Raw genomic sequence first — 22,532 nt, 5'->3', positions numbered from 1 at the left:
ACATATTGGGATGGTGGTGGGTGGGGTAAATTAATATTGTGGGAGAGTCAGAAGTCCTAGGATGTTTGCATTGAGTTTGCAAACTTAGTATTCTTTGGCCTAGTTTCTTCTGAGTAAACGTATTGAATGCTGTCTTCTGTTGGTTTTATATCTGCATCTTGCTTAATTACAGATTTAACATTTATGGGACAACTTCTTAGGTGTCCTAGAATTTCACTTGAAGCCAGTGTGCAGCTTACTAAAATGAGTTGTCTGATTGTAAGATGTGAACCTGATGCAAAACCTATTATAACAGAGGATTGGGGTTTTGTTTTTAAATTGTACTGCTGACTTACAGAATGGTTGGGGCTGGCAGGGACCTCTGGAGGTCCTCTGGCCTAACCCCCTGCTCAAGCAGGACCACCTACAGCTGGTTGTCTAGCACTGTGTCTAGAAGCTTTTGAAGATCTCCAAGGATGGAGACTCCACCGCCTCAGCGGGCAACCTGAGCTAGTGCTTGGTCACCCTCACAGTATGAGTTTTTCCTGATGTTCAGACAGACCCTCCTGTGTTCCAGTTTGTAGCCTGTCACTGGTCTTGTCACTGGGCACTGCTGAGAAGAGCCTGGATTTGTCATCTTTGTATACACACCTTCAGGTATTTATATGCATTGATGAGATCCCCCTGAGCCATCTCTTCTTCAGGCTGAATAGCCTCAGCTTTCTCAGCCTCTTCTCATAGGAGAGATGCTCCAGTCCCTTTAATAGTCTTTGTGGTCCTTTGCTGGATTCTCCCCAGTAGTTCCATGTCTCTTGTATTGGAAAACGCAGCACTGGAGCCAGTACTCCAGGTGTGCTTTCAGAAGGACTGAGCAGAGCCTTGGTGGATTACAGGCAAAATGCAGTTTTGGATATTTTAGATGGAGGCTAAAGGTCTACTTACTGCAGCAGTTGATCTTAATTACGATGTTTTCAGTTTACACTGTGAAACAGCTTTCTTAATATCACTATTTTGAGGAGTTATCAACAGGAGTTCACGTCAAAAGTGCTTTATGGTACTTGCACTGAGTTTATAGTGACTGGAAATCCTCTCTTTCCTTTGTCTGTTGCATGGTTAGTTGTCCCTGTTATGAAGGGGAGCTGAAAATCAGTTTGCAGGGGTGAGCTTGATGTTCAAATTATTGAAAGGTTGAAGTATTTCTTTCTTCTGATTCTTGAAATGCTTCAGAGCCATGTTAAAAGCCTACTCATGTCTGTCTTTGAGAGCATCACAATACAGAGCACCATCAGTGAGCTAGTGCTGTGTTCCAAGCGAGTTTTGTTAGCAGCACCCAAGATAAATTTCCACATGAGATGAGTAAGTTACAGGGGGTTGTACATGGTGCCTCTTTAGGCCAGAAAAAATACAGCAAAGAGCCTCTGTGTAATTGCAGGAAGATGAATGTCCATTAAGAAGCAGATGTTTGTGTACCCTAAGGTCTTGAAGCAAGTGTCTGTGTGGTATGTGACTGACAGTTCAGAATCTGGTTCTGTTGTATACGTGTTCTTAAATACTGATTTTCTAGCTTTTAAGTGCTTGACTCTGAAGAACAGTAGCTGTTGGCATGTTGTATGCAAAAATAAGCATTATGGTCCACGCACCTGTCTTTGCAGAAATGCAAAACCCTGCATGTTGATGCTTCATTTTACCATTTGAAAGGGACTTAAAATTAAAGCATACCATAGGCATGCAATGCTGGATGGAAAGCAAGCTTCTAATTTTGACAGATGCCATGCACTGTAACAGAACTGAATTTCTGATGATGGCCTGAAAATACTCTGATTTGTTCCACTTAAGTGGAAGTGCTCTTTTTAGGATAATTATTTTATTACCTTGCCCTGTAAAGCCCTTTAGCCTAATGATTGTCCATGACTGGTGGTTTTTAGATGGGCTTTTTAGTATTGCAGGCGAATGTCCCTTAAGTTTGCTTTGGAGGAATAGAAGCATTTGGAGGGCGCATGCAGCAACATCTGGCTGCTTGCTAGCTGCAGCACTTTGTGACAAGTTCTTTGCATCATGTTGTTGAGCAATCTGTTTTTGTTTTGGAGCTTTTCAGGATGCTTGGATGCTTGTCCGTCTGGTTTAAAGTACCATGGTTCATGTCAATATTGTTTTGAGGTTTATGAGAACAAGCTGCATTTGGGGTTCCTCTGCCCTTTTCCATTCTATGACCTCACTTTTAATTTGCAAAGTTCAAATGGCATGTGGATAGCGGTTCCTTTGGAGATGGGTGCAGACATACAAACCCACTGCAATATTTGTAATGCTTGCAAACTGGCAGAAGAACATGCTTCTAGAAGTTTGAAACAGCCTGTGGAAGGCCATTGGGAGTGATACCAGTGGAGGCAGCTTCTAGCCTGGGTTAGGATTGCTTTCAAATAACTTCTGTGTGACTGCCATTGAGAGGGAAGTCTGGGAAATACTTTAGTCCTTGTGTGTGTTGATCTGCTCAGCATTGCTGAGATGGGTAGTTGATTTCTGTGGCTGTTCTGTCACACCAGTTTGTGTTGGGATTTGAAAATGCTGGGGGCTCTGTCTGAACCCTACCCGGAGAAAACAGTTTGCTTCTGCAGATTGGCGGTTCAGGAGGGACTGCATGGGCAGCAGGCGGCTTGGCTTCCTCTTGCAGCTCTCTGCGCTCAGGCCTGGGAGGAAGCAGCCATTTCGGCTCCCGAGAGGCCAAGGTCTGTCTGGCGATAAATGTTTGTGGCTCTTGTAACATTTGTGTGTCAGGAACTTGGAAGAAATCTGACCTCTGAGACTAGAGGCTGCCCTGATGGAGAGGAGGGGAATCCCAAAGCTGCATTTCTCATTGCTGTGATTTTACACCTGTGTACCTGTGTTCTGTTTGGTGGCATCTTATTTATCACTGTCGATTGTTTGGCCTCTTTGAATACATGCTCTTTCCCCCTCCAGTGCATGGACAGAATAGGAACAAGAGAGAGGAAATGGAGGTACAGAGCTCCCTGCATGCATGAAAAAAGCCAGCAAGAGAAGGCTCACCAGTACTGGGAGGAAGGCAGGGTCTGAAACTGCTCCTAAGCACTACCTGGGCTGAGGGAAACACGAGAGATAAGGATCATGCTCACAGGCATGAAAAATCCCCGGGTGGAGTTTTCCTTGGAGTGGGGGCTGTGGCGGCAACAATACTGTACACTCTGCTGCGTGGGTACTTTAAAAGGTGAAGTATGTGGGGGAAGTTTTGTGTTTTTCTCCTCCCCTTCTGCTATTCAGTGTTTGGATACTGAAGAAGCTGAATTAATTAGACAAATTCCAAATGTATTGTGGTTCACAGTTGTTCTGAGCTCTAGCAAGATGGGATTGCTTGATGACCAATTCCTACACAAAACTATCCAGACTCAAAAGATCGCTGAGGCTCCTACTTTTCTTGCAGCGGAAGGGTCTTTAGTTAGAGGCTGTTCCTACAGTAACTTAGTGTGCAGTATTAAAATTGTACTTGAGGTCTCAACTGTGAAAGCAGGGAGTGTGTAAAGGGTGAAGTGCATTTAATGAGTTGTGCCTGATGAATTGAGGGTTTTTTCCTTCCCCCACCCCCTCCGAATGGCAGCAGCGCCAGCAGATCCCATGTAAGAATGAATGCTAACACTCTCCGAAAATGCCTTGTGGCGGTACAAAGGGCGTGATGGTAGAGGCTTCAAACGCATTATTTCTCTTCCATCTCTGCCTTTGTCCTTCTTTCAAGCGGATAACTCACATATTTGCACTGACTGCTTTGGAGATCTGGGAGCAGAAGCAACAGCATGAAACTAATGTGATGCTTTAGAATTTCAATGCCACTTACCGAGTCTTGAATAGCCGTAATTAAATTAACCAGTATATTGATTTCACCATGTTGCTTGGGAAAGATAAGAGCAGTAATGTAAGCATTGGAGCTGCTGCTTAGTAGGCTTGAAAAGCTGCAGCCGCTCAGAATACATAATGCCAGTGGTACCAGTGAAGCTGAGCAGGTTGATAAAGATGGTTATCCTCTCAAAACTGTTTTAGCCTTTATGAAGTTAATTGATGGCCTTGTAGAATACTTCCTAATAAAAGAAAAATATTAAGCTCTGTGGCTTTTCTGTGTAAAGAGATTGCCATAGAAGTGAACAGACCTATTTTAGTTTGTGTGGAACTTGGTTTTGCATTAAACAGTTAGTTTCACCAATTGTTTGCACCAAAGTGTCTCAACAGATGCAAAGGGTGCATTATCCCTTCAGCAGTCCCGTCGGTCACAGAACTGGAATCATGAGTTTCGAGACTGAGAGGTCTGGTACATTGAGGGAGTGTCGCGTGCCGGTCCAAGACCTGAGCGAGGTTTTGCTTGTGTTCTTGGGAACAGAATTAGACTCAAAATGGAGTCAAGCGCCAGGGAACTTTATTTGCCTGACAACAGGTTTGCAAATGCAAAGGAGAAAGCAAGACACAAAGAGAAAAAGGAAGGAAAAAAAGAGGCAAGAATGAAGAAGTTCACAGCAATAGCTACCACCCTGGAGGTGCAGCATCCCGACAGTCTGATTCATTTCCACGTCTGGTGGGGGAATGTTCCATCTGATGTTGGTTGATTCCGTTCTTTTATAGGGTTGTCCCAAGCTGTTCTGCTTAACCACACCTTCCACCTGGCTGTGGTGTGCATGCCCAGTACCTCAGGTGGTCCTCGGGGGGTCTCCAAGCCCCTTGTCTGGGTGCATGTGCAAGCATTTGATTAAATTTCTCATTATGAGCTCCACCAGTTGCTCTGTGGTCAGTCGGTGGGCTTCCTGCCATAACATTGTTGAGATAAACCTCTGCTATGGCAGTGGTGTTGGCTTCCTGCTGTAACAATGCTGAGATAAACATCTGCTGTGTCAGTGGTGGTTCTCGCAGGTGGGCAATCTCTTACAGGGAGGAGGTGTGTGTCTTTTAAAAAGCTTTTGTTTTTTTAATTTGTACTCAGTTGGGTACTTGTTACAGAAATAGTCATGGCCATTGGCAGGGACACCGTTCTAAAAGTGACTTAGGCTGTTGTACCTTATCGTCTTGCTGACAGGGATAACTGAATCTACGCGTGGGTGCTTTACTATAACTGGGGGGAAAAAAAGAAATTAAAGAAAATGAAGTGGCACAACTTCTGCGAGTGGGTGACACTAAAATACAGCAAATGCGTATTATTCACGAGTCCAAATGAGGTTTGATGCCTTTGTTAGGTGATTGAGTTTTGGCTGGGAAGATTACAGTAGTTCAGTTCAAAACCTTTGTGAGGTTTTGGTCTGAAGTTACTTTATTTTGAGATGTGTGCTCCTGGGCAACTGCTGTTCGTGTGGATGGAACTTTTCTTTTTGCTTTGTATTCTCAGTGTTTACTTTCATTCTAATTCAAAAGATGCATCAAACTTTGTTACAATAATTGAGACATTTGCATTACTGGTAAGTTAAATTTACCATTATTCATAAATTAAATTTTCATTTCATAAATATTCTGTGTGCTAAGAATAAAGTTGTTTAATTTGGTCATTATAGTTAGTTTTATTTCGTTTTATTTTTTTATATTATAGATTTCCCTCTCAGTTGCCTCCAATCCTGTATTTGCACCATTCCTATCCCATCTGTCCCATTTCCCCTTGCTTGCTGTTCAGGTCACTGGCACTAATTTTCTTCTACCTTCATGTATGCCTTGTGCATCTCTGCTGCATCCTTCCGTTGGCATCAGCTCTTCAAGTAACTTACATGCATTTTTCTGGCTATTAATAGCAAAGTGACTGCTGGTTTTGTTGGGAAGTTTTACGAGGGTTTTTTTGGTGTGATTTTTTTTTGTTTGTTTTTTGTTTCAAATGGGCAAATTTCAGTTAGAAGGTGTTCTCAGGAGCAGAGTTTACTTGTATTCTGCTTTGAGGTAAGATTTGTGGTTTGGTTTTTGTTTTAATCCCCATTAAGGAGAGTATAATCTTCTAAGCATTTTCACAGTGGTCTTTATAACCTATCGGAAAAGTGAAGATTATTTCTGTAGGTGAAGGAGAGAAGAATAAGCAGGCAGACTGTTGAAATGTAATTGTTGCTGCTGTTCAGAGACAAACAAAAGGGTAAGCAGTTGCATCCTCATAATGACTGTTGTCTGTTTAGTATGGATTGAGTTAAATATTGCAGAGTTCCTTATGCTTTCACTTCAGCGAGTGCAGTCTCCTGAGGGAAGCCTCTTCCTTTAGAAAGGAAGAAGTCTGCTCTGTGACTTTCAGAAACGCCTTTGAGTGAGAAAATCCTGTTTGCCTGTGGTGTTGTACTTGCAAATTGTATTTAACAGTATCAGTAAGGTGAATTGTGGGTGATCTGTCAGTGAAGATTGATGAGGATATAATGAGAGCTCTCAGCCAAGTTTTTAGTCTTGTTTGCTAGACATTGGGAAGCTTCCTACTAAGATTTCCTGCTAGGGAGTCTTGGTTGGCTTTCAAGGACAAAGTCATTGCCTTGAAGTTATGTTGAGTATTTCCTCAAATTGAATGCCCTGTGTATTGCATTCCATCTCCAGCTTGTGAAAAGTTAACTCTGCACAGGTAACAAAGCCATTTGTGTAAATAACCGCAGTCCATATGCTCCCTGCTACTGCTGGGTAGAGTTGGGTCAGTTAACAAAGCAACTGTGCTATTAGCAATGAGGCATCAGTCTCTGGCGGGAGAGGTTTCCGTGGAGGTGAGAGTGGATTTGATTCTGGAGTGTTGCCAATCAGTATGTGTTACGTTAACAAGCTAATGCTGGTGGAATTGCACTAAGTTTGCGTGTTTCCTTATGCTTTGGTCATGTGTCAAGCTGTGATTTTTATTTCTCGTCAGTTTTCCATGCGCTCGATGATGTGGCTTTTCTTTTCAAGGTCTATGGTACTGTGTTATAAGATGCTTCTTTCTAGCAAAGCATAGACTGAAGTTTAGGGAAGTGGATTGGAGAGTGGTCTGGAGAGAGAGACGCGTATAGGCAATGAAGAACTTCATATGTAGAGGTAGGAAGTTGCCCCCCAAAATGGAAGAATCTTTTGTCTTTGTGTTGTGGTTTGTTTTGTTGTTTTTTTTTTTCCCCTCCCCTAAGTGTGAGGTGGGTGGTGAGCAGAGGGACTGTTCAACATCAGGGAGGAAATGTTTCCAAGCAGAAGGGAATAGGTGTATTAGTGAGTATTGATGGATTTGTGCCTTCTGTTTTGGCTTTCAAGCTTGACACTGAGCAACATCCTTTGACATGTGTTATGAGAGTGAAAAGCTGTTTCTTCATCATCTCTGTGTTACTCAAGATTTAACTTTTTTTCCTGTGCTATTATTTTTCATCAGTTGCCTTTTTGAGAGACTCGTGGCTTGTAATATATTTAAGAGCAAATATTTCAGCCCAAATTCCTGACCCAGCAGCTCTAACTAGCAGGCTGGAGTGTTGTGGAAAACTTAAGTAAAAATGGAAGTAGAAGGCTCTAATCTGTTACTTGTTTGATTAAAGGAAAGTTCACTTCCATTGTCATATATACTGGATATGTACAAACAGGATAGAAAAAGTCTTTTGTGTGTGTATATATACAGAGATGTTTAGTATTACATTTCCAATAGTCTTCTGTTTTCTAAATGAAATTGATCCATGTGGGTCAGTTTGTATTTGATTTCCTCATTTAACTCATCACAGTTGTAGTTTCAGCCCTGTGTAAGCTGATTGTTGAAGTGAACTGATTACATCTAGTCAAACTAAGGTGGCTTGCTCTGGGAAGGTGGTCTCTTTACCCTGAAGAAAAGTTGCAGTAGTCAAGAGCTGATTTTTAATTCTTCAGCCATGTTTCCTTGTGCTTAGACTGATGGTATGAAAATAGAATTTTTGCAGCGCGTGCTTGCAGATCCTGTTGCAAAAATTAGGAAAGCTTAGGATTTAGTCAGTGTTTCAGATTTATGGTGCGCTTTCTTTGACATGGTAAATAGTCCTGTGCTGGGAGAATCTGGTGTGTTTGTGGGGTAGATTGCACAGACTTGGGAAGTAGATGGTGGGGAAGATTTTGAAGCTCGAGGTTCATACTCTTTCACGTGGATGGTCACACTGGAGTGGAAGCTTCTGGTCTGGCCAGAGAGCTAACCCCAGATGAGGAGTGGAGGCATCATTCTCTGGAGCACATAAACTTCTTTATATAAATATTTTATTTGTTCAGAAAATGACTTGTTTAACTGTGTACCTCTGAAATCATTTCAGTGGCTGTGAGTCAGCAGGAGTGTCTTGCTGTGTGAGGGCTGTAGTGGTTTGATTTTGCACTGCAGAGATTTCTCGGCTGCCTGTGAAGAAACTCTTTCAAATTGCACACTATTAAGAAACCAGGCATTAATTTCAGTCATTCCTGTACACAGACAGGAATCTACCAGAGGGTTGGGTAGGAGCTGGGACAGTCCATTATGTCAGCTATCGTTACCAGACTGCTCTTAATGAAATACTAATTTTTGTAATACAAATATTAGCCCTAGTCTAATAGTGATCTCATCTGACTCTTACATTGCACATTCATTTTCTGTCTCTTGATTTTAGACAAAATCTGCCAGAATGATGATTTGAAGTAATTAAGTAATGAAGTGTAACTCCAGGTAACAGACTTCTCAACACTGTCATTGTCTTTAAGAAGAATGTATTATTACGAGTGCATGTTGTAGGATAGAATTGCTTCATAAGAATAATTTTTCCCATGCTGGTAGAGGCAAGTTTCTTTTGTATGTTGTGCTTAGGAAGGGGGGAAAAAAAAAGTTGAAGCTAGACTGCATTTGAACAAGGACATTTGTAAAGAAGTGTTTTGTTAGGCTGGTAGACTGACATGATTCAATTTTGTCATGAACACAAGGGCTGCCCACCATCTTTTGCATTTGAGAATGAAAATTAGCCTTTCTCCTTCCTTTCTGAGCTTCTTCAGATGTTTTGTTATGTTAAACAGTGCAAAGAATGACAGACTTTCTCTGTGGTGCTGCTTAAATTTACCTTTTTGTTTGTGTTCAACTTTAATTTATTCTTTGAAGTTTATGCCCAATGGTGGGAGATACAAAGATGTGGAAGTTAATAATGAGATTTAGGGACTGCTTGGGTAAAGGGGTGGCGGTTTTGCCTTGAAATCAAAGCAAAGCATTGGTCTTACTGTTTTCGCACGGGTTGGTGTAGGTTAGTCAAGTCCAAGTAATGAGAAACTAGATCCTTTGGCGTTACGCATTGTCTGCATATGGATTTGTTTAAGGAGGCTTGCCAAAGCAAAACTGCAGCTGGTGTTTTAAAACTGTTCATCGTTGATCGCCAATATACTGCTTAAACCAACAGAAGCATTTCTGAAGATCTTCTTTTCCTCCTTTATAGTTTATGTAACACAACAGGGTTTCCATATTTCTGTGTAAGGTTCTCTGCCCCTTTCTTTGTTTTATTGCTTTGCCTCAAAAATGGCTATTGAAGAGCTGCCTATTCTCTCTAGCTGTTTGTAATGCACTGGTGTTTTTCTTCTTGAGCCCCCTGTTTTCTGCTTTGATCATTCCATATATGACATAAAACATTACATACTAATTTGGGTTTGTTCCAGGATGGTGGTGTATTTGCCCAACTTAAAGTGTGAAGTGGCAAAAGTGTTCAACACCTTAGGAGGAACCCAACATCTTGCAGAATTACATTCTCCCCCCCAGTCAGGTTTTAGTATAGTAGTTTAGTAGTTTACTATGCATTCCTGAAATCTGAAACAACGGGGAAAACTAATCTTGTTTCTTACCTTCTTTTCCTCAGCAACCTGTGACATAGGCTAGCTACGTGTTACGCTGCTACTGTCTTTGAAAGACATTTACATGTTTAAAAAAAGGTAAAAAAAAAAAAAGAGGTTGCTGGTTTAGGCTGTTTATTGACAGCAACTTGCTTAATTTGATACCGTCTTTCAAAGCCACCTATGCCCAAAGCACGCTTTGAATTAAAGCCTAGACTATTTGGATATGGTAACAGTACTATTTTAGTATAAGCTTCATTTAAGTTAGTGCTGCTGCAGTCTTGCCCTCCATGTGGGGTGTTCCACATCATCCTCACTGATTCAGGGAGTTAAACTGAGGAGTGTTCCCCTGCTTTTTTTTTCCCCTGCGTAGTGCCAGCTTGACTTCTTGAACTTGGCTTGCTGAAGGTTTAAATAAGGAATGCTGCAAAGCAGGTGTAAGTACGCATGTCTGAGGAAAATGCATAGTGAATGCAGAATTAAAGCAATTTTGAGTTTGACTTAAACTGTCATGGTAATGAAGCCTATAGTGTTTTCTGAAAACTCCCTAACCACTTCTAATGTCTGCTCTGGAGAGAGCTAATAATAGCACTTAACCAGTCTGGAAATTGAAGCAGGAGGCACAGCTTCATTGTGTGTGTGTTGGGTTTTTTTTTTTTTTTAAAAAAAAAGTGTGTAGATAACAAGGAACAAAATACCTGATTGAATAGAGGTAGGTCACAGCCAGTCCTCAGAGAACATAACTGAACCTGTTTGACAGTGAATGTAACTGAGCATGTTTGATGTTTCACTGAGGTTGATTGTCATCCTCTTGATCCGAACTTGTGGGAACAGGGGTGCTGGATGTGATCTGCCTGGCATGTTTGCAGTGGTATCTTTGTCCTCTGTCCTCAGCAGTGCAGGGGTGCCGGAGCCTGGCCGGCTGTGCCATGGTTTTTGTTGCTGAGAATTTAACCTGTGCAACCCATATGTCATTGAAAAAAGCATACCTGATCTCGGCTAAAACCTGCTAACTGTGGAAGTCTGAAGTCCATCCGCTGTGGAGCTCTGGAGTGCGCATGGTGCTGCAGTATCGCCCAGGCAGTTTCTGTGGGTATAGGGAAATCTTCTCTTCCTCTAAGCAGAAGACTTACAAAACGGAAGAAGCCCAGGAATGGAGTGAGTAAAGCACTAGCAGCCTGCATCAAGAATACTCTGATCACGCAGCTGAGTGAGCGAGCTATGGCTCTGGCTTCCACCGCTGTTTGCCACAGTGCCCTGTGTGATTTGCCTACCTGTACGTACCTTCCTGGTGCCCACCCTTGTGGCTGGGACATGGTGCAGCTCCCAGCATCGCTGGCAGTTGGCACCTGGGCTCCTTTGTGTCAGGCAGAACACATCATCCTGCCTGCCTGCCTGGAGCACAGGCAAGGTAAGGTGCTTTTTTTGACTGGCAGGTTCAACTGCAATTTTGGTGTCTTTTGCTGGCCTCATCGAGATAAATTATATAGGCAAAGTGCTTCAGGAATTCAAGGTTGAAGTGGGGGAGGCAGTGAGGGGATGAAAAATTAGGGATGGAAGGATGATCTGGAAGCAAACCCATACTGCAATGAATTGGAGATAGGGAGATGGGAGCTTGCTTGTCTAATGTGGACAGAGGTTCTTAGCTGTGCATGGCACATCAAATTTTGTCTGTAGTTCACAGATGGGAAAAGATGTGCTACAGAGGAAGTATTTTAACTGTTGATAAACTTACATGAAAAAAAATACCAGGCAGTATTGAAATGCTGACATTTGCCAAATACGCGTCTGTCGGATTCAAGGGTTTGAGAAAGCATTTGTCCAATTTCATAGAAGAAAAAAATCTAGTGAGAAGCTGTTGGAAGATGCTGCCCATTTCTGTATCACAAGCTTCTTAAACTAGCACTAGAAGCACATGGGATCTACTGGTAAAGTGTCACTGTGTATTTACTTTGGTTTTATATTCTTCCGTGAGCGTTTTCTGTAGACCTCTAGTAGAAACAGGGTACCAAGCCTGGCAATTCTGCCTTTTTTATGAGTTAAGAGGTACAAAACCTCTTAAATTATTTTTATATGCCAGTCTTTTAGTTAGAGCATAATTTTTTAAGCAATAAAACTTGACATTGATTCTCATGCTGCTTTACCATGATGCTATTGAAATTCATATAATTAGTATCGCCTGTTAATGTGTAGTTTTTTATGACAGTACAGGCATTAAAACGTTAGTGGTCTATATAATCAAATTGCTCAGTGTTGTAACACTGTTAAAACTTAAAGATTTGACTGATCTTCTGTAGGGTAATTGGATTTTGTACACCTTGAGATGATATTTTACACCAAGATATTTTACACCAAGATATTTATGCTTGACAACTTGAATTAAGATTGCATTTTACGTGACTTTTATAAAGGCCAGTTTTTATAACAGGCAGTTTTATTGCTGTGTACCCATTTGATTTCTATGACTAGTTTCTTTGCAAAGTTTATATTAAATCAAGGGTTATCACCTTGAAAATCTCATGGTGTTACAAGTTCTGAAATGTTGCTTTTGTCAACCTCTAATCACTGGTGTGACCATTTATCAGCAAGACAGGTTTTTATTTATTCCAAAAGCAGTTCCCTTGCTACACTTTCATTGTTTTACCTGCAAATCCTTTTGTCCTCCTGATTTTTTTTTAGTAATTTGTACTTCCTGGGTTTGATTTCAATACTTTGTTCAGTAAGTTTATGCCCATCTTCTTGGTTGGATCTAATGGTAATTGTCTGATGGTTGTGAGCTCTTCTCCATGTTCCATGTTTTCTGAGATAGATTTCATGTATAAGCAAGCCAAAATTATCTAGGCAAGCTATTCTGGATGTTTGCAGTTTTATGTATTTTTTAAAGTTTGATTTTGTTTCAAGGTGTGTGTGCGTGTGCTTCCTCCTTCCTATTTTGCTGGTGGATACGCTTTTGCATTTGCCACCTATTGAGTGGAAACAGACAAATTGGAGTAGAAAGGTTTAACTTTTTTATATATACTGTCTCAGGCTGATTACATTCAGCACTTAAGGCATCACCTGTGTCTTTTTCTATTTCAAGATCTTGTTTGAGAGCATTTGTTCCTGGGATTACTCCATTCTGTTGATTCCTTTTATGCATCCAGTCTCTAGGGTTCTCCCACTTGCCACTCCCCAGTATCTGTGGTTATATACTCTTGCGTTGTGATTAAGTTTCAGGACACTAATGAGCCAGTGGGAAGTAAAAGTGGTTAACAGCCTCGACAGTGAAGAGAAATGTCTTGACTGCATTTCAATATCTTGTGAAAACAAGGTGGATTAAATCACGTTGTGGAATAAGAGAACACTTATCACTTTGTGCTGATCTGTGCCCGGTTTTTGCACCGAACAGGAGGAATTATTTCTCTCAAGTTAATTCTCCCTTCAAATGCAGATTGTCCAGACAGTTCAATAGTTATCTTTTGATATTTTTTGTCTCTTTCTTAAAAAAAACCCAAACCAATAAACTTTCATGATTCCCTAGGTTCTTGGAATAACTTCAGCATGCCTTAAATACTGTCATCTTGGAGTCCTACCTGTCCAGTTTTCTTGACTTTCTAGCCATAATAAAAATAGCTCCAGTATTTCCATTCCCAGTTGTACTGTGAATACTTTAATTGGACTCAGTTCCCTCTGTGTAGCTTTTGCTTGCGGTGTGCACATGTGTCTGTCCTCTTAGTGTGTTGCTGTATTGCTGAGCTTGGATAACATTTAACTGGGAGCAACGGAGGAAAAGTTGTATGAAACAAGAAATAATGGTAATGATTACAAATACAGTACAGTTTTGTCCTGAGGATACAGAGTTGGGATTAATTTTATAGGAAGGGGGTTAACTTGTAGTGCTTACTTTACCACTAATTGCTGATGACACCCAGTGCCAGCCTTAGGGTCCTACCCTGCATTTAGTGTGATGTTGGAATGTGTGCTGCAAAAGATAATGGCAGCTTTAGTATTTGTTATATTAGAGTATGTCTTGCAAAAATGCACCTAAGTGCTCTGTAATAAATGGTTTTGTGGGTCTTTCAATTCTCTTAAGTTTATTAAAATGTTTAGAAGGCAAAGGGTAGACACAAAATATTGGTGTACAAATGTCATTCCTTCTCTCACTGCGTGCTTTTTGTTTGATCTATATTACCTTGAAGTCAATTCCATAAAGTTTATGTGACTCAGGCTCCAAAGTGAGCTATTCCAAGAAGAATTACCTGCAATTAACAAGCTTAGATAATCCTGAGCAATTTGTTTGGACTGTACACAGTTGTAAATAAGACCAAAACTAGACCTGTTGATGCCCAGCAGCAGACAGGGGTGTGTTCAGGAGGGTTGGTAATGATTCTTCTGGAGAACTGCATGAAAAGTCATATTTCCTTCCATTACATTCCAGGTTTTACCTGTTTGTTAGGCTGTGGCATCTCTCTGAAATTGTTGCTTTCTAAGAACTTGAAGCACTTTGCTTAATGCTGATGCGCATGAGCCTCGATTTCCAAACCTGCGATTGAATTTATGAACTTGAGGAAGTATTTGCTTAAACATTCAAATGCGAGTGAAGCTGGTGGCACTGAGAGTTGTTTCTTCCAGTGTGTTACTGCTGGTCCTGTTCTTCCTCATCTTACTCTTTTCTTTCTCATTGCAGGTCTTGATGCAGAGTTGTCTTATGTGAGGAATGACGTGGTTAATCACTATGCATTGTCCTTCAATCTCTTAATACCCAGTGAGACCAATAATCTTCACTTCAGCTGGCATGCTAAATCCAAGGTAAGCAGGTATAACTTCTGTGTTTGAGTACTTGATGCATGATCTGTATTGCTTAGTGAATACTCGCTATTGTAACATAATGGCTTTTTTCTTTGCAAAATTAGCATATGCTAGGTGCTAAAGAATTATTTATATATGGTTGCAGGTAATAAGTTAAGATGATATATATCCAAACTGTTCCTTTCTTGTTTTAGAAAGGTTAAGCACTACTATTGGAGTATTTTATACTTGCTTCTGGCAAGCTACATGTATATACAAACAAGCTACTGGCAGTGGAATCACTTCTGGTGGTGCGTTGAACACACAGGAGGGGCAACTATGAATTGAAGCCTCTGGAAATGAAATGTAGAGCTATCATGTTTCAGAGTTTTCTAGAAACATATGTCTGGAGACGAGAAGAACCTATAAAAGTAGTGTGTAGTATGTTATTACCGAGCCCCGGTTAAATGGGAAGGGATTTTTATTTCACTTAATCGCCATGGCTGGAGCATGCAGCAACAGCTGTCATAAAGATTGCGTATGCTCTTACATTTTGAAGGATTTCCAGTTGCTTAACAATTTATTTTTGTATATGAACCGATGTGTTTAGTCTCTGGCAGATATTATTTAAAAAAAAAAAAAGTAGTTGAGGGATGGTTATTCTTTTGTTTTTAAGTAGGAAAGACTGCAGTAGGAACAGTAATATTTAACAACCCCACCAATGCAATTTCTGAAGATCCCTTCTACCAGTGTTCTTTTTGAGGTATAACTTCTTACAAGAGGTGAATTTTGGCCTGCAGAGACATTGGGTAGAGTGCAAGCCAGCCCTTTCTACTTGACACTGTATTCTTCCTTCACAGGCAGTTCAGTCACTTGCCATTTGAGTAAGAACTTTGAAGGATTTTCCTTGTTACAACTTCAGCCATGAACTACCTGCATCACTGTCCTTATCCTGAGTTTCCTTTGGCCTGCCTGTGAATTTTGAATAGGAATTTTTGAGCTTGTAGTCTCGATTCCATTATTGTGATTGCACTGTTTGACATTGTGCTAACTTTGTAGGATGGGTGTAGTGCAGTTTATAGGAGCTCAGAAACTGGGTTATGTTTCTGCCCTTGGGATCTTGACTGAAGAATAAATTGATAACATAACTGTATCCTATTATGTGTTGGAGGGGTGGTGGAGAAACTAATGGGGCAAAGAAAGTCCAACCAAATTCCTTTAACTGAGTGTGGAGGGATAGTATGAATTTCCAACAGGAACTTATGACAATAGATCCGGTACTTTTCTTGAATGAATATTTGCAGAATCAGCTTCTTAAGTGGAAACAAAATCTTGACTATAGTTGAATAAACTTTGTAAGAATTTTGTCTGTGTAGTTTATAAAACTGACTAGAGGATGAGATTTTTTTTTTTAATTCCTATGGTTTTCACAAACTGCCTTTCAAACAAGTAAGTTTAAAGCAAGTGAGGTTTGTGGTGTGTGTGGTTTTTTTTGTTTTTTATTTTTTTAATACAGCACTTTAAATTCTGCCCCAAATTTTCAAGAATGATTTCAAGACTGGCTTCTGTTTTGGATTTCTTAAACTGAACTGTCACAGAAGTCTGATATTTAGACTTTATACAAGAAACTTTGGATATGGACACCTAAAATCACCAGCATTCTTTGAAAATAAGATACAGGTTTTTTCTTTAATTTCAAGAGGAATTATGAAAAGGTATGCAGCATTTCTTTTTACTACTGTAGAGATTTCTTACGTGTTTTCTGTCTCCCAACTGTCATTACAGGTTGAGTATAAACTGGGATTTCAGGTAGATAATCCCATGGCTATGGCTATGCCCCAGGCCAACATTTCTCTACAAGGAGAAGTTCCTCGCAGCCTTTCAGGTAAAGTCCCCACCCTCCAAAAGTGCACAGCTAGTGCTGATACTAATACTGATTTCTGGTGGTACTTTGTTTTTTCCAGGATGTGTGTAGTGCTGTGTAAGAGCATAATTTTTCTCTAGTAAACATAATATGTTTACAGGCCTTCTGCAACAGTTACGACACTGCTAAAAGGGTATTCTACAGTGAGACGACTAGTCTGAGATATTAATTTTTTCCCCTTGTTTATTGGAGCACAGAAATTTTCCTGGAAGGGAAACATGATTTTTGATGTGTAAGTGCACACACAAGGTTCCCATTCTCTTTTCAACAATAATAAACAACAATTGCATGGATTTTAAAATCCACACCTTTTAATTTCTCTAGCTTATAAAGATGACATTTCAGGATGTGTGGGAGTTAATACATTAAAGTGTTTATGGTAAGTTTAAGACTGAGAAAACTATTTTGTGTCTATGCCAGCTCCTCCATAGAATTTATACTGGATACAGTTGCATCTTTTTCAGAAAATGTGCAAATGATCATCATTCATGCTTGTTCAAGTGTGATTCCTCACTGTCTTGTGCTCTTTTAGATACTCAAGGGGCAATAAAATATATTGATGTTTTGGTTGTGTACCACTTCTTTGTGAAAGTAGGCACTGGGGAATTAGGCTTGTTATGTCTGCTCTGTTGGCATAAATAGTACTGGTATATAAACTGGAAACTAAATAATGTCATATTAGTTTTAAGTGTTGATTCCAGTCAGATTTGCACAGACCAAAATATTTAAACCCAGTGGTTGTGAAGAAAGTTAATCTTCATAGCACTTGAAAAAGCAATGAGTAAAACTGCAAAACTAAATTTTCTGGTTTTCTGTGATAACTGAGGTTTCTCTTGTGACGGCACTCTAACTAATGGATGACTACCAGTCATTTATCCACAATTACAGTTTTAGTAATCTGTAAACTTTTAATATAACTCATATTAATTTAAACTATGTGCCCTTTAATGCTTGTCTGAAATGACAAGGCATTGAAGACTAGAATAGCATTTCTTAATAGCAGGTTCTTAAAAAATGTACATTATAAACATAATTTGAAAAGACTCTTATTGTTTAAATGTTATTTCACCACAATGTCTGAAAAGTGCTTGAAGTTAATTGTAATGCTGATATGTTTTCTGTTTGCAGTGTTCCGTGTTGAACTCTCCTGCACTGGCAGACTTGACTCTGAAGTCACAATACTAATGCAGCTCAACTTGACAATTAATTCATCAAAAAACATCACAGTTTTAAATTTCAAACGAAGGAAAATGTGCTACAAAAGTAAGACATTGTTTCAAATACTAAAAAGCTTTTACTGTTGAAGTATCTTAGGAAAAAGGAGTGTTAAGGTATATGATCCAGGACAGGAGTAACAGTTCCTGAGAGTAAATGTCGGAAAGGATGGGAAGAAACCAGGTAACATTTTGCCTTTCAGAGATGAATGGGGCCGTTTGGTAAAAGCAGAAGCTGATGGATGAAGCAATTCTCCAAGCATTCTGCTGCATTGACTGACCTTTTGACATATGTAGCAAAAAGCATTTTCCCTGTTGTGCTTGGAAGGAACTAGTTTACTCAAAACTGCAGCACTCTCATGAATATTGAAATTGATCTAAGAATTACCATCAAAATCTACTTAGTTTATAAAGTGTGATAAACTAAAAATTGGCTATTAGTAAATGTAAGCAGGTGTTCGTCTTTCAGACTTGGAGTACAAAGTGATCCTCATACCTAATGCAGACTTCAAGAAAGCCCCGATGGACTCTTCTGTGTTTTGCCTTGGGAATCTGCAAGCCCAACTTATTCTTGGATTGTTGCTATCTCCTGTTGCTGCTTCCTAGAAGTATTTTCGTAGGCATCAGAAGAAAATTATTTTGGAGAATGCCAAGAACTGTACCCTCCTTAAAAATGGCTGTGGTGTTCTGTTCTCAGGCAGCATTTGAGGATGGCCACCTTTCTATTTACATGCTTCTGGCTCTATTCAGTTTACTTGGAGCATTTGAGGACAGTAGTTGGCTTTTTGGAGGCAGGTTTGTCACTGCTCTGAGGTATGGAAGTCTAAGGATGAACTTCTGCAAGGTGTGAGTGAAAGAGCTAGCCTGGCTGTTTTAGCACATGTGATAATCATGTTTCATGCATGGATGGTACAGGAAGACCAGTCTTAATTTGAAGTCTATCTCTAGTGAAAATGGAGGTCTTGCTGCTAATGTTAACATTTTTACCGTCATGTTTTCCTAGGTACTTTTTAAAATGTTCTAAGTGGGGGAAATCAGCACTGCTTATGCATTCATACCTTATTGTGCTGCTGAATGTGCGGAAGAGGTTTCCTTAGGCACCGCACAGTTATCTGGGTGTGTGAGTGAGCCACTTCCTAAATTATGCAGAAGTGATTCTTACAAAGACCATGTTTGTGTGGGTTCATAAAAATGTCAATGACTTTTTTTGATGTGTGTTGATTGGTATAGAGCATCTGAGGATTTCTGATTTCATTTAATGCATAAATTAACAGTATGCAGGAACTTGCTAGCGGTTTTGCTTAAGGCATTCTTAATAGTTCCTCTTAAAGTTTAAAAAAGGGGAAAATAAGGAGGAAAAACCCAGATACTTTTTTTTCCCTCCCTTCCGCCAGATTACTTTTTTCACAAGTTTATCAGGCTGAATGGGTGTACTAAGGAGTTGGAAGAGGCTGTGCTGGGGAGGAAGCAGTTCTTCATAGCTGGAAGCAAGAAGGGGGCTGTGCAAGTGGGTCTGCGCCTTCACAGCCACAGAAGTCCACTGCGGTGCCTCAGCTGTGTGTGAACCTCAGTGAGATTCATGTGAAGTAACCTCCACAGCCTGCGTTCCCACTGCTCCTTTTGGGTTGTGATGAGTCTGGTCACTTTAGAAGGGGGATAAATCTTCCTTAAGGACTACTTTCACACAGGAACCTGAGTATTTTCCTCATGCCTTTTGTTCATTATTTATGGGTATTTAAATAGGCATTACCTTTTTCATCCTTCACTTTCAAAAGACTCATAACTGTAGCATCAGTTGAGAAGGAAGAGTGCCCATGGCAGCACTCTAACTTCTTCCTAGGATAAGTTCTGGAGCCAGAATTTCTTCCAAAAGGTCAGGGTAGTATTGACTGAACATTCAAGAAGTTATTTTCTATACTGTAGTTAAGTGATTCTTGAGGTCTTTGTTGTTTAGTGTCTTAGCATACACTCACATACCCTGCATCTCCTCTTTTTGCTGTCTGCTGCTTTGGGCTTTGGTGGATGAGCTGGAGGGTTTTTTGAGGTAGGTGGATTCGGTAGGTTCAAGCACGGCCTCAATGGACATGTCTGTCAGTGGTGAAATATATCTGACCCATTTTTATTATACAGTGGTTAGGTATTCAAAACGGAAATCTAGAGATAACTATAGTCTTTAAGTCAGCTCACCTATTTGGAAAAGCAGACTTGTTTTTCCATAAATAAGGCAATTGACTTCCTGTGAAGGGCTACAGTAATAAATGTATACCAGACTTAATGGTTTTCTCTCATCTGTTTAGAGCTTGAACCAGAAGCAAAATCTCCGACATCTGATAAAAACAGCAGCAAGGCTATCTGTAAGTAATTCCGAGTGTACAGCTTTGGGTATAAAAAATGAAAAACTTCTGATGTTCTTTTGGTTTCCACAGCTTTCCCTATGAAAATGTTCCCCAGGTAGTCTGTACTATACCCAGTATTTTAGTGGAGTTGTTTGTAATTAATTCTTTTAACTGGGTGTATATACTATTGAAGGGGAAAAAGCCCTATTCCAAGTCTCCTAACAACTTTTTTTTTTTAATCACATCTTAGGTAGGTGCTCTGATTTCTGTACATGACTGTGATCTATTTTCTTGACTTTAGGACCTGTCCGATTTGCTGCTTTAAAATTGCCAGTATTGAATGAATAGGATGAGGTAGTTCCTTTTAGTCATTCCTTCTATAGCTGAAAATACTATCGACTGTGCTCTGCCTCTGCAGTACTCCAAAATGTAAACGTTTTTGCCAGAACGCTTTTGGAAAGCAGTGGAGCGCATTGCTGTTTTCTCTTTACCACCTGCTGTCTCTTCCAGGGCAATTGTTCTCCACGATGCATGATTTAAAATTGGGGCTGGCTGGGGCTACTGCCTCTTCCTGCCTCCAGTCCCGCTGCGCATGCTGCTGGTTAGCACCAGCTCAGGGCTAGTGCAGCAGGCAGCCCTCTGCTGCCCAGCTGCAACTGCAGAATTCTGCCCTAAAATGCGCTGCAGTTGAGATTTCTTTTTCAAAAAAGGAGGATTAACTGCCCTGTTAACACTGCTGCATTACGATTCAGGTCAGGGGGCTGTAATCCACCCATCATACCCTAAAATCAGGAGGGGAAGCTGATGTTGTGTGCTCTGGTACATTCAGTCAGTGACTAAGCACGCTATCACACTCCTATTAATCTCATTTTATTTACTGCATCGGTGTGTGTCCTGGAGTGCAGGTGACTCCTGCTCTTCCAGCCCCAACAAGCAAGTCTGTGCCACTTGCTGCGCTGGGGCTCAGCTGAGCTGGAGGCAAGGTTTGTCCGTGCTCCTACTGTGTTTGCAGCACGGGAGCCATGGAGGAGGGTTGAGGGGTTGTGCGAGGTAGAACTGGCAGGACTAACAAGTCCCTTTTAGAGCATTTTAGGAGGGTCCTGGCTGGCTTTTATCCTTCAGTAGGAACCTTCCTTTTGTCTCAGTGAATAAATGGAGGCATAGGGTGGCTTGCTGGGCCTTGCCCTGCTTTGCTGCAGCAGGAGCTGTGGTGGCCACTCTTCTGGGGTCACTTCTGCCGGCCAGCTGCTGTTCCCTGCTCTGCCAGACCTGGGTGGCAGATACCAGGGGCAAGTCTGGGGACAGCAGCACTGCCCTCCTGACATGTCAGCCTGCTGGGAACTAGCAAAATGTTGTTTGTTTTGTGGTTTGTTTGGGGTTTTTTGTTTTCTTTTTTTTTTGATTTGGATTTTTTCTGAGAAAAGTTCATTAACTTTTCACCTCTCTATTTCAGTTGATCCTGTCAATGCCGCTCCCACCACTTCTACCCGTGTGTTTTATATCAGTGTAGGTGTATGCTGTGCTGTTATATTCCTGGTGGCCATAATACTAGCTGTCTTGCATCTCCACAGCATGAAAAGGATAGAGTTGGATGACAGGTATGTATTCAAGCATTTCAAGTGCGTTTCTGGAACATGTTTACTCAGATTTGTAGGAGTTCTGGTCGCAAAATGAGCATTCTGTACATTTGCTCTTTTGATGTCAAGCTGTAGCAATTACTACCATTGTAGAGTTGTGATAAGCGCTATAGTGCAGAAAGGCAGCAGTCGCAGGTGCTCTGCGATTTGTGGGGTGGGAGGGTTGTGGCTGTTGGGTTTTTGCCAGAATAGTTGTGTGGAGGACACACAGTGAAGAAATTTGGGCAGAATCAGACCTACAGGGATTGTCAGGACTGAAGAAAGATTTGATAGATGCCTGGCCTCACTGAAAGTATTTGTTTATTACTGACTTCTACAAGAGATAGAATTTCAGCCTTCTCTATTTTGACTGATTTACCAGTATTTGGCCTTAGGGTTAAGTCTGGGGATTACCACTGGTTGGCTATAAAGCAGAAAATGCGGTGTTCCAAATGTATTTTCAATCCAGGCAAACCAAGTTGGCACGTGCTTGTGAAGAGGACTTGTAAGATGAACCCAAGGGCAGTGTGGTCAGCTGAGTGGGGATTAAACACCAAGGTGGAAGGGAGGCAGAAAACGCAGGTGGAGGCTCCGCTGAGGCTGTGCGAACAGGCTGTGTCAGATGCAACTGTTCAGAAACAGCCAGTTTTGAAACTGAATACTTTGGAAAACAGTCCTGTGGGTGGTCACCTGTGTTGAAAGCATATTTCGAACCATTTCTGTTCCTGCCTGCAGTCTCTCAGAGTACCTCTATCTTTTAACTTCCCCTCTATCCATTCATCTGTTTTGTTTCTTTTTGTTTTTCTTTCTGCCGTTCACTCCTGTCCCCAGACCACTTGGTTTTTGGGGGATGTCGGTGTACTAAGTAAGTAGTAAGGCCTTCTCAAGGCCTGGTGATCTAACCAAATGACTTGCCAGCTTTCCTCAATTCACTTGTGCCTGTCTGCTAAGGGTTTTT

General features: G+C 40.8%; 1 protein-coding gene across 2 annotated transcripts in view; it reads left to right on the top strand.

The window, feature by feature from the left end:
* RYK (receptor like tyrosine kinase) overlaps positions 1-22,532 on the top strand; it is a 65,132-nt gene that overhangs the window by 4,597 nt on the left and 38,003 nt on the right. For both annotated transcript variants that reach the window (XM_040613279.1, XM_040613278.1), the window contains exons 2-6: positions 14,384-14,505; positions 16,270-16,369; positions 17,537-17,671; positions 19,920-19,976; positions 21,412-21,556. In XM_040613279.1, the coding sequence (XP_040469213.1) occupies positions 14,384-14,505; positions 16,270-16,369; positions 17,537-17,671; positions 19,920-19,976; positions 21,412-21,556 (559 nt within the window). The remainder of the gene's footprint in view (positions 1-14,383; positions 14,506-16,269; positions 16,370-17,536; positions 17,672-19,919; positions 19,977-21,411; positions 21,557-22,532) is intronic.

This window comes from Falco naumanni, chromosome 13 (assembly GCF_017639655.2).
Source record: "Falco naumanni isolate bFalNau1 chromosome 13, bFalNau1.pat, whole genome shotgun sequence".
NCBI lineage: Eukaryota > Metazoa > Chordata > Aves > Falconiformes > Falconidae > Falco > Falco naumanni.
This window is presented reverse-complemented; position numbering and strand designations above follow the sequence as displayed.